This window comes from Ictidomys tridecemlineatus, chromosome 3, assembly GCF_052094955.1.
Source record: "Ictidomys tridecemlineatus isolate mIctTri1 chromosome 3, mIctTri1.hap1, whole genome shotgun sequence".
NCBI classification, from domain to species: Eukaryota; Metazoa; Chordata; class Mammalia; order Rodentia; family Sciuridae; genus Ictidomys; species Ictidomys tridecemlineatus.
Genome location: NC_135479.1, coordinates 189,837,360 through 189,850,334, shown reverse-complemented (window position 1 = coordinate 189,850,334; position 12,975 = coordinate 189,837,360). Strand labels below are relative to the sequence as shown.

The window sequence follows — 12,975 nt, the reverse complement described above, 5'->3', positions numbered from 1 at the left end:
TTTTTATGTGATTGAACTGCTTTCTAGGTAAATAATCATGTGAACATTTGTATATAATATGCTAAGTTGCAGATGCTATTTTTTGTGATATTTAACACAAGCCTTTGAGATATTTTGTTTTATTTAGCAAGGAGACAGAAATTCACTAGTGGAAAGAACGTATCTAAGCTTTATTAGCTACTTAATATATTCTAATATTCACTGCAGAACTTTTGAAAGTTTTATTTACTATATCATCCTTCAAATAAAAGATAACAATTATTAATATTTTGTTATATTAAGCATATAAGTATAAGCATGCATGCTACAATTAAACCATGCATTTAATTTTTTATATCATGGTAAAAGCAGGGTCTATTTGTGAAATCATGCAGTTCTATTTATTGACTGCAATAAAGTCAGGTATTCACTGTTCCTGTGGACATCAACATGAACACAATGTATCCAACCTGCACTGCACTGTGGACCAGGCTATCAGCCTTTTTTTTTTTCTCTTTCTAACTATAAGTTAATGACTACATTGTATTTCACCTTTTGTGGAATATTTAACCTTATATTTCATGATTTTCAGATCCTTCATTTTTTTTACAATGTGCTATTATGATAAACAATGAATATATGTACATATATGACTATTTGCATTTTAAGCAGTTTTCTTCTTAAGTATTCATAGTTGAGAGATTAAGAAGGAGAAACATTTTCAAATTTTTCATTTCACTCCATAATGCTCATACCTTTATTCAGACTGTTGGAGAACCTACAGGTAGTCCCTGTTCTCCCAGTGTATTTCCTTCTTTAAGGTCACTTATTACAGTTGGTAAAGGAAACAGAAGAGGCAACACAGATAACCACCATTATATTTGATTCATTATCAAATAGTGTGTAAAATTTATTCACAGGTTAAGAAGTAGTGTGAAGTTATTGGGATATGCCCCAGTGTAAAAAAAATGCTCTAGTTTGTAATTTTAAATTTAATGTGAAATCTAAACCATGGATAGAATATGAAAATTCACTACGTTTATGAAATTTGGAAGCAGTTGTTTCTACTCAGGAAAAAGATACCTAAAATACATTTTGTGGGTGTGTAGCAAAACTTAACATTCCCTGCTGGCTGGAGATGCTAACAGATGCTTAGATGAAAGTATGCTGTAAGTTTAATTACCTAGATAATTGCTATAACCATCTAGTGGATTTTCCTATTTAGATCTGTCCATACAGATAATGTGCAATTAATGAGAATTAGCACTGCCAAATTATTGTAAATGTGAGTTATAAAAATGTGATGCCTTATGGTCTAGATTAAACTGCAGGCACTCAACAATAATTATTCCTGTAATGAGTGTGATAGAGACTACAAGCACTCTTTCCTTCCAGACAGTTAAGTAGGACCTTAGAATTTAGGGAGTGAAGAATATACATGGCAGATGTGACCTGGGATGCCTTCTGGAGAATAATTGGGCTACGTGTCCCCCAAAACTCATGCTCCCAAAAGAGAGTACAGAAATCTTCAGAAGTGAAACGATTAGATCCCAAGAGTCATAACCTAATTGGTAGATTAATCCATTTGATGGATTAATGAGAAGTAACTGTAGGCAGATAGTGAAGGAAGTAGGTCATTGGGGGCATTCCTTTATAGTTTATGTTTTTTCCCCTGGCACCTCTCCCCCTCAGGACCCCTGACCTTTCCTGACTCTACTTTCTGTCTTGAACTGAGCTGCTTTCCTCTATCACACCCTTCTGCTATGATTTCTGACTCAACTTGGGCCCAGAGCTATGGAGTAGATCAATCATGAACTGAGGCTTTGAAACTAAGCCAAAATAAACTTTCCCTCCCCTAAGTTGTTCTTGTCAGGTGTACTGGTCACAGAAATACAAAGTTGACTAAAACAGTCACAAAAATTCCCTGGTACTGCCCCTTGGTTTTCCACACCATTCGCCATCCCCACCCACTGACAACCAGTCTGGTTTTACCTTTTCCAGATATAAACAAAATATGTTATATTATGTAAATGGAATTGTATAATATGTTATCTTTTAGGTGTGGCTTCTTTCATTTAGCTGCTTAAAATTTATCCATATTGCTGATCCCATCAATGGAAAGTGTAGATGAATAGTGTTCCATTGGTGCAAATAGACCACAGTTCATTTATCCATTTACCAGGTAGAGGTCATATGGCTTCCTTGAAGTTTTTGTAGTCTATTAATAAAACTGTCATAAATATTTGCATGTAAGTTTTTATGTGAACATAGTTTTTGTTTCTCTTGGATAGATATCTCAAAAAGGGATTGCTGAGTGATATGTAAGTGTGTATTTAACTTTATAAGAAACTCAGGGGACTTCCCCTGGGTACAGCGGCGCGGCGGGGTTCTGACCAAATTGGGCGAGGGCACAAAATAACCACTTACCCCTTCTCACCGAGGAAGAGCGGGAGAAAGGGTATGGCACAGTCACAGGGCTGGGTGAAAAGATACTTGAAGGCCTTTTGTAAAGGCTTCTTTGTGGCAGTGCCCGTGGCAGTGACTTTCTTGGATCGGGTTGCCTGTGTTGCAAGAGTGGAAGGAGCATCAATGCAGCCTTCTTTGAATCCTGGGGGAAGCCAGTCATCAGATGGGGTACTTTTGAACCACTGGAAAGTAAGGAATTTTGAAGTACAACGTGGTGACATTGTATCATTGGTAATTTGGAATGCTTTTAGAATCTGTGGTTTCTGAAATAATTTTTGTACCAGTAAGGAGCAAGAAGGGACAGTTATTTTTCTACTGGACCAGACTGAGTAATCGTGTAAATGCATTTCTAATTATCATTCTGTGAGCTCCTATTCATTTCTAGCCATCATGGATTTCATTGTAACATGTCATAATTGCAGTAATATTGTTTAAATTATGTTTCTGAATTGTATAAGTTTTTGAACATCTTTAGTATTCCATTGTAACCTGTATCAGTGTTGAAAAGAACCTCAGCTGTATTGACAATTTTTAAAATAACTTTCAAGAATTTATAGGAGAGTACTCAGAGATCTGTTCCAATGGTACTCTTTTTTAAAAAATCATACGAGTTCTCTGAGTGAGATTGGATTATTGTACTTTGATTAGTTCTATTATGACTGAGAGGTCATGAAGTGGCTACTGCAGTTATCTTTTATATTTTTCAGCTTAATAATGAGAAGAAATTGGAGAAATTTGAGTGGTTCCTATGCTGATAATGATGTATTCCCATATTTTATATATTTCCTATATATCCTATATATATCTGTCTCTGTAAACAGATAATGAGGTATATAGTTAAACCCCCATTTTAACACCGAAATTATGAGATTTTTGATATGTAGAAATCCAGAGTTCAAGTTTAGAATTTCTGATATTATATTCTTTATGAATTTCAGCTCCATTTTTGACATCAAGCAGTCAAAATGGCTCTCTTGCTACTTCTGCATTTACCTTGACTAAACTAGAAGATATGATGATAACATTTAAATTATGAAGATAACATAAGATTACTTTCTTGCCCCTGACTTACCTCTGAAGACAGATTAAAATATTTTTCTTTTTTATTCAGAAATAGCATATTTGTGAGTTAAATTTTCCTATATTTATTTTGCTTCCATTTATTCATAGATCATATATTTGTTCTGTCCCAAATATGTGAAAGACATAGCTCAGTCTTCTGGTGTATAGTAAAGTGGATGAATAGTTGAACAGTTGGTCAGAATACCTTGCAGGCACAACTGTAATAGAGATGTGCAGCAAGGGAAATGGAGTGCATGTAGTTATTTCATTATAGTGTCACATTTAAACATATGATCTGCATGTGAGTGACTGAAAACTCCTGAGTAAAAACAGGTTAAATGAGGCATTCTATTAGATAAGAGTTTCTTTTTCATAAATTTTAGAAGTTAGTATTTTTAGTTTCATTTTTCTCTAATAATTTGTTTTCCTACTTGAGTATAGGAGCTGTCTATCCCTTTGAAGTCATGATATATAATTTTAAAATCTGTAACCCCTCATATGTACATTATTCTGCATCAAATTATGCAGATGCCCATTTCCATATAAATGATTTTATATATATATATATATATATATATATATATATGATAATTATTGAAGTTAGAGTGCCTGTATGTCATATCTCTAGTTTTTGCCAAGTAGTAACAATATATGTTTATATATAAATAACACTATATGTTTATATATAAATATGGGCTATCAAAAAATTATATTTTTAAGTAATTCTCTTTTAAACAAAAACCTAAACCTAAGATTTCTAATTCCAATGTCAGATAATTTTTGCTAAATGATATTGTATGCTGGGTTTCTGCATAATTAATATATTATTTATCTTTTATAGTTTCTGAATATTCATATTATTTTTTATTATTTTCAAATATTTAATGAAAATAACTTAAGTAGCTGTATTGAATGTTATTTCTCCATTGCCACCCCACTGTTAGAAATGTTTATTAATTCATGCATATGACCTACAGTTTTAAATATTGTATTGAAAAATGAATTTAAATTAACAGTGAAACAATGTAACTGAAAACTAAGCGAATCAGATTGATATGTGAACAGTTAATGTTATAATTCTTATTTCTATTATGCTATACAAATATTAATTGCCTTAACAGAAAAAGGATATCTGAAAATGAGAAATATGCTTTAAAGTACAAAATAAATTAATGTACAAAATATATTAATGATACTTTCTGTTTTCACAAATCATATGACTCTTTATAAAGTCTTGCTTAGGGTTGCCTAAGAGTCTGTGATCCAGTGACGACTTTTAGTACATTTGTGCTGGCTCAACAAAGGACAGTTACACTTTTGACAAGAATGGTGATTGAGGTATTGGATTTGCAAGAGATCATTGTAATCATATCCTAATAAGTTACAGAAAATTTTTCAAAATAGGGTAAAGAATACATCAAATACAGAAAGGTACAATTAAAACTCTAAACAGTCATTGCCAACTCTTTAGTATTTACTATAAGTCAACCAATGAGAAGGATTAAAGAACTATCAATTTTAACAATTCAGGTGTGAGGGATCAACTTTTTAAATCTTAAAAAGTTCACTTAGTAAGACAGTGTGTGGTTGTCTACTTATTATACAATTCACTGTTTTTAATGTTAATATTAATTTAAATATATATACAATTATTTCCTTATATATTGAAGAAAATAGTAATTTCCCCCATCTTAAACATGCTGAATATTATCATTGTACCTAGCTATATTTTGCTGTTCAAGATAGCAATGGGATGAAAATTTAAAGATAAATAGCAAGTGTATGAGGGGGAGGCAAGAGAGGAGGGAATGAGAAGGTACTGGGGAAGAATATTAAGCAAATTATATTATCTTTATGTATAAATATGAATCCCACCATTATGTATAGTTATAATTTAAAAATTTAAAAAATGTAAAAAAAAAATAAGAAACTCAGTGATTTTCCAGAGTGACTGTATATACAGAAGTTTTATTCCTCTCCTGCACCCAAACTGTATTTTATCAGTTTGTTGTGTTGTTTTGCTTGCTTGTTGGTTTCATTTTAGCTCTGCTAATGGGTGTCTAAAGGCATGTTGTCATTTTAAATTTGCATTTCTCAAATGAAAAAATGACTTTGGTGATGTCTGACATTTAATTGAGGGTATTTACATATTAATTTAATGCAATAAGTGATATGGCTGGTTTTAATTCTATTATCTTGTTGTTTTGTTATCTATTTTTCCACCTGTTGTTTCATTTTTCCTTATTATCCATCTTCCTTTGGATAAATTGAATAGTTTCATTGTACCATTTTATCTCTTTGTGGGTTGTTAGATATGTATCTTTGTTTTATCATTTTGATATTTTTAGGGGTTTGCATTATAATATTTTGTTTATTATAGTTCATCTTCAAGTGGATTTTATCATTTCACATGTACACAGTAGCATACTTCCAATCTCTCACCTAGCTTTTATGATGTTGTTGGAAAACATTTTCCTATACATATGCTAAAAACCTCCATAATACATTGTATCATTGTTGTTTGAATAATCAATTGAAGAGATATAAGTAATTGGGAAAAATCACATATGGTTACCCACAGAGTTTCCATATCTGGTCCCTTCAGACCCCTATGTAAGTACACGCTTTTATCTGGTATAATTCTTCTTCCAAATTGAAGTAGCTTCTTTAACATACTTTTATACTACAGGTGTCCAGGTGGTAAGTGATTTAAGTTTGGGGTGTCTGAAAACATCTTGATGTTGCCTTCATTCTGAAAAATAATTTGAGTACAGAATTTACATTCATTATTTTAACATTTCTATTCAATTCAGCATCTACCAAACATTGATCCTAATGAGAAACCTATTGCTCTCCTTTCTTTTGTTTCCCCTGGTGCTAAGGATTAAACTCAGGTCCTTGTGCATGCTAAACAAGTGCTCTCCCACTGAGATACATGCTCATCCCTGCTTGCTAATTCTTGATTAACTGTCAGACATTGTGCATTTAATCATGTGGATTTTCTATATTTGTGTTCCTATACATTTTCTTGAGGTTTATTTTCAAGCTGCTATTAAGTTATCTGTAGTCAAGTATTCATTTCTGGTCCTCTTTTCAACATGTAATTAGGCAGCCAGGTCTGGCCAAGTGCTAAGTCTAGGCTCAATAACTTGCACTACTTAAAAAAGACTTCTTTGTGTGCTTTATCTTGTGCCCTTGGATCATTGGTTTTTCCCACTTGGCAGGTAGGAACTGGCACTATTTTTGTTCCTGTCTTGGTGTTTAGAATCTTATCCTAAGTAAAACAAAAAGTCTCAAAAAGAGATTTTTTAACTGAAAAAAAAATACATTCCTTTCTTATAATTTAGTATGATATATATGGATTAAAATGTATGGATTAAAATTAAAAACTATGGTGTATTTAAATTTTAGGGGCTATTTATTTCAGGACTTCTTCCATTACATTCATTAAAGTTTATACTCTGTCAAGGTAATGTGCTCATTTCTGTCTATTTATGGTCAGCAAAACATTGGAAATGTAATAGTTAGTATTCTTTTTGAGATTAAAAAAGTAAACACAATATTCTTCTCAAAGTAGTTTCACATAGATCATACATTATCTTCTAAATTATAGCATTTTCATTTCATATTGTTTGGAGAGAAGGAACTATTGATAATAAAATAAAAAGGTGGTTATATGTTTTGGTGAAATTTAACTTTGGCAGGCATTGCAAACCTGCTTAAGCTTTTTTAAATGCTTTCAGAGGCTTTATGAAGTGTGGAATCTTTAATAATGGTGTGTATTTACTATGTTAACAATAGAATACATATCAGTGGTCATAAGGTGTGCATTTTCATTCTATTGTAAAAAAGAGACAAAAACATACTTGCCTTCATATTATATTATAGATATGAAACAGAAAAATTACTAAATGACAAAGGTAATGTTTCTAATGACATGTTTACTGAACTTGATAAATTTAAAATGAGATGAGTCTAGGAAATTCAGTGCATTGAAAGTACATTCAGTGATAAGAACAGATGACAAGTTATCATAATTGTATATACATTTGTATGGGGAATAAAAAAATAATTCATCTACTTATTTCTTAATGGAGAAGGATAACATCAGATTTCTTAATCATATGCAATTATTCTAAAGATAGATGTGCACATTTTACTCTCTGATAGCTTAACAAAAAACTACTTTGCCAACATCCAAAAGATCTTCCATATTGAAACATTATTATTTCAAATTTACTGTTAGAGTATTAAAATGGAATTTCAAATTGCCTTTATTAGTCCAAATGGAAAATACTGTACTATCCTTTATCAACTTCCATAAATGAAGATGAATGTCTATCTTTTATGACTTTTGTGACTTCTAAGCATGTGTAGAAATTTAATTTAATTTTTTAAAAAATGAATGATTTAAACTTAAAATGCTCTTGAGTGTTTACAAAATGTGTTCAGTGGTATCTTAACCAAGCTGGGAGGACCCTGGAAGCCATGATCTTCTGAATGAGAGTTCTCCATGTCACATTAAGGTGAGCTGCCACCACCTCTGCAGTCCCTTTTCTTTAACTGGTGATGGTTGCTGATACAGATTCTTTAAAATTTATTTTTACTATTTTACTTTGTCTTTTATTGAGATTTTACCACCTTTTTTTTTTATTTTAGCTGATCACTTTTTGTGAGAGTTTTTCAAGACATTAAAAGGAAAATTTATAGCTTGACAAGATGCCTTATCTTGCATTTGAAGATACTCTCTTCATGTACACTCTTCACGTAGTATACATATAATCTCTCCAAGAGAGATTGTATTGTTATGTCCATTTTAATGGGTGGCAAAGAGAAAAAAAGGACTGATTGAAGAATTTAGGCAAAATTTGCCTATACAATTCACTTCACTCTTCTTTTGAGGTAGTCATGAGAGTGGCCTGGCCACTTAGTGAATACAGGTTAAGCTATTTCAGTGTCCAACTATGTCTCCCATACAATGTAAACTTCCAGTAAAGCAAAAAGTACATATGCTGAAATGGAGAATTTCTTCTTCATCAGTGTTATATCTTCTTCATCCCTACATGACTGAATGAGATGGAATGTTTTTGAGCCTGTAGGTTTGTTGGAAATCCCTGCATTTGGAGAACTAGTTAGTTACAGGCATAGACTATCCTAACACTTCTATAAAAGGGAAATAAAATTTGTTCTTTTACTAATCAATATCTTTCTCTCTTTTTTTTTTCTATTTTACAGACCACCACTCTGCAGGTATAATTTTACACTTAAAGAGGGAAAAGAAATATTTCTTAAACTACGTGCATGTACAGCAAAGATTATTTAAACTCCTTCTCCCATCAACTGTAAACTTATTTTTGAATTAAAGAACTTTCAAATTAGAAAAATACCAGCATTCTTTCTTTTAGAATGCATTGTTTTTAGAATCGAGAATATTAAAAATAAAAATGCATATGAAAAAATATTCTGAATATATTCTAAAGCAATTTATTGCTCTTTACCTCATCTACTTCCTAAATCATAGATTTACCATTGAATGTTTACCTCAATTTGTTATTTTAGTAAATATGTTAAAACATTTTCTAAAGGAAAAATGGTGAAGAACTTAATAGGTCCCTTCTAATCAATATCATTGTACAATTCTGCAGTAATAAATTAATTTTTAAAAAATTTATAAATTTGGGCTAATGTAATCTTTGTAAATATAAATACTTGGTACTTTCGGTAAAGTTTTGTAAATAAAGGATTTGCTAGTATGAGCATAATAAATAAATAACATATAGGCCTCTAAACTTATGTTTAAATCCTGTGTTCATTATTTATTAATGTTGAAATCCTGAGTAAGTTAATTTATTTTACCATGTCTCAATCATCTAAGGAAATTTTGTAAGATTGACTCAATAAAGCCCTTTGAATAGTGTATGTCTATAATAATGATAATAAGAATGATGATAGCTATTACATATATTTATCATTGTGTTCTTGGAAAATATTAATTAGTTTAATATTACAAAAACTCATGAAGTTAGTCTTGTTTTCTCCATAGATGAAGAAACTAAGGCCTAGAAATGTTCACTGACTTACCGAGGATCACACATAGAACCAGAAGTCAAACCTAAGAAGTTTGGGTTCATAGTTTTTTTTGTTTCTTCAAAGTTTGATGTGTGTTAACCATATTAGTAGCCATATTTATTAATGATCACATTCAAAATAATAATATGAACACGGCTGAAATTTTCCAACTTATCTGTTCAGTTCAAGAATTTCTGGGCAAGGATCCCTCTCACTTATGTTTCAATGCCCTGTCTTTTTTGTTTTCCTCTGAAGCGGACTATCAACAATAGTCGGTATCTATAGTATTTATTGTCTACTGTTATGGTTTGCATATGAAGTGTCCTCCAATAAACTCAGGTAATAGACAATGAGGAATGGCCAGAGGTGAAAGGATTCGATTATGTGAACAGTGACCTAATCAGTGGATTAATCCATTTGATGGATTAATACTTTAAAAGGACTCCTTACTGGGTGATAACTGGGGCATGACAGGAGGAAGCAGGGCTCTGAGGTATGCTATTAGAGATTATATCTAGTCCCTTGAGTTCAAGTTTCTCTGTCTGCTTCCTGGCTGCTATGAGGTAAGCAGCTTTCTTTCACCAATCCCTTCTGCCATGATGCTCTGCCTTACCTGGGCCACAGAGCAATAAAGTTGGTCAACCATGGACTGAACACAAAACTAACTTTTCATCCTCTAATTTGTTATTGTCTCATGTCTTAGACACAGCAATGAAAAGTTAACTAACATACCTCCTATATTAGTTTTTCATAGATTCCAGAACAAAATACCATATATTGAGGGGTTGAAGCAACAGAAATGTATTTTCTCAGCATTCTGGATCCTAGGAGTGCAGGATCAAGAGTTGGCAGGTTTGGTTTCTTGTGAGGCCTCTCTCCTTGAAATGCAGATGGCTTCCTTCTTGGTGTGTCTTTTTAAGGCCTTTCTTATGTGCATATTTATCCTGTGTCTCTGTATCCAAATTTTCTCTTGTTGTAAGGTTGCTTGCCAGAATGGATTAGGGTCTATCCCAATGGCCTCAGTTTGAATTAATTGTTACTACAAAGGTCCTATCCCTAAATATAGTCACATTTGGAAGTAGTGAGAACTAGGGTTTTAACATGAATTGTAAGGGTACACATTTGAGTATGTAACACTTGCCATGAACCCTTAACTTAATTACCCACTTGAAGATGAACTGGGGCCATTGTGGGGTGCCCACCTGGAAATACTGACTGTGAAGTCCTTGAGGTATCAGTTGCATGCTCTAGGTAGAAACACAAAGATGCTTCACTGTTTACCTAAGGATTTAAGAAGTGTTGCCTGCACCTCTACTAAATGACTATATTTCAGGAAAATAGCTCCTTTGATTTTTGCTGTCATCCTTCACTCCATAGGCCCATGACTATAGTCCACAGAGATAACTTCTCTCTCCTTTCTGCCACTGACACTCAGGCACTTTCTGCCACTACTCACAGGCTTTCCACATTCTTAAGCAAACCCACAAACTCTTATGTAATTTCATTTTTTATAATAATACTCTCCATTAATTTTTGAGATATTCCTAGAAGCTTTTGAATCTCACAATGATATTAGAATAATTTAAAATAAAATAAAAATACTATAGATATGCTTCTAGGGACACCAGAAGTGTTCCTGATTGTTTACAGTCTCTGGGCATTAGGAAAAACAGTAGCCTACTTTTCTCATAGGATATTGGACCACTTTACCTTCATAATGAAACTTCCATCCACAAGTGATTCAGTCTTCCAAGGATAACTCAAAGATGAAGATGCTTACAGGTTTTCACAATGCCATGCCTTCCAACTTTTTTCAGGGTAAAAATTGGCCTGAATAAAGAGCCTTTGGAGTTTGCATTTATGGTAGTGAGGGAAATAAATTCCTGTGACCCCTAAGTTTATAGCACCCAAACAAATAATGTACTCACATCCCCCCCCAAAAAAAATTGCAAAACCTGTAGATTATAAAATGAATGTAAGGAGGAAAAAATTGCACTTTTGGGGGGACCATAGTGAAGCACAGGTATTCTAAAAAAATTATCTGGAACAACAAATGAACAAGTGGCCATTATGTACAAAACATCTTATTCCAGATTGCCTTGATGACATGATGCTCTAGGTCAGATCCAGAAACATGCAAAGAGACTAGGTGATTTAATTCTTTATTCCGTAGATGCCTGCTCAGCCCCGGTCACAGAACATGACTAAATACTACCTTTCAAAAACTCTCAAGAAGGCAGTTTGATTATATTTTTGTTAATGTTTTAATATAAAGTTATTTAATCTAATTAAATAAGACCTATTTTATTAATGGGACTTGTTTTCATTGAATTATAAACTTCATATAAAAATGTCATCGATAAAGCAATGTTTGTTACTTTGGCTTTGAGGCTTTGATTTTTGCTCTTTTAAAAAACAACACTTCAAAACATTAAAAAAAAAAATTATATTACCTAGATGGCTATGTAAGGTTTCTAAGTTACTGAAAAATCACTTAAATGTGTGTTGCCAGTATATACTAGGTATAATTATATTTGTGTATGTATAATTATAGTAATAGAAGTGTCATGGCTTATAATATTTTTGGCTTTTGCATTAATCCTGTTCTTTCACATTATTACAACAATAATAGCAAAAACACAATGAGTATTTACTGTGTTAATTTTCCATTGCTGTGACAAAATACCTGAGAAAATAAAAGGAGGAAAGACTTATTGTAGCTGGTGTTTCAGAGGTTTCAGTATACTGTCAGCTGGCTCTGTTGCTTTTGAGCCTGATGGAAGGCAGAACATCATGATGAGCATATGTACTTGGAAAGTTCTAAACATCTCATGGTGACTGGGAAGCAAGAAAAGAGAGGAGAGGAGGAGACTGGATCCCAATATTCCCTTTGAAAACATGCGCCAATGACCTAATTTCCTTGCATTAGTCCTTATATCTTGAAAACTTCCACCACCTCCCAATGGGGCCATCAACTTGGGACCAAGCCTAAACACATGATCCTTTGGGGTACATTGAAGATTCAAACCAAAACACTTTCTGTGTACCAATTTGTACATTAAGTCCTTACTTGGAACATCTCATGGATCCTTATAAATGGCCTATAGAGCATCTTCAGGTACTCAGAGGAGACAAAAAGGGAAAAAAAAATCCTTTGAATGATTGAAAATACTGGAAAAAAATTGTTGTGTTTTGATTGTTATATATTAAGTAAATAATGAGCATTGTGTAAATTCATGAATGAATAAATTAACGAATGGATGAACAAAAAGTCAAATCCTCTACAAATGACATATAGGACAACAGGGAGGGCTGGGTTTTAAGTAATAGTGATGTGGCTGGTGTTTGCCAAGTAACAAGAATTTGCTGAATGTGACCTTTTTGGCAAATTGACCGTCA

General features: G+C 32.6%; 2 protein-coding genes across 2 annotated transcripts in view; both read left to right on the top strand.

Annotated features, from left to right (window-relative positions):
* Positions 1 to 9,284, top strand: part of Lipi (lipase I) — a 40,804-nt gene extending 31,520 nt beyond the window's left edge. Inside the window, exon 9 of the mRNA XM_040286943.2 lies at positions 8,743 to 9,284. Within this exon, the coding sequence (XP_040142877.2) occupies positions 8,743 to 8,830 (88 nt within the window). The 3' untranslated portion in view covers positions 8,831 to 9,284. The remainder of the gene's footprint in view (positions 1 to 8,742) is intronic.
* On the top strand, positions 2,315 to 2,812 carry LOC120890357 (mitochondrial inner membrane protease subunit 2). Its single transcript, XM_078044463.1, has one exon. It carries the CDS (start codon positions 2,440 to 2,442, stop codon positions 2,710 to 2,712), a length of 273 nt encoding a protein of 90 aa, XP_077900589.1. The 5' UTR covers positions 2,315 to 2,439; the 3' UTR covers positions 2,713 to 2,812.
* Positions 9,285 to 12,975: the final 3,691 nt, after the last annotated feature.

Excerpts from the sequence above, each read along its gene's own strand:
- LOC120890357 (XM_078044463.1), top strand. The coding sequence starts at position 2,440 with ATGGCACAGTCACAGGGCTGGGTGAAAAGATACTTGAAGGCCTTTTGT.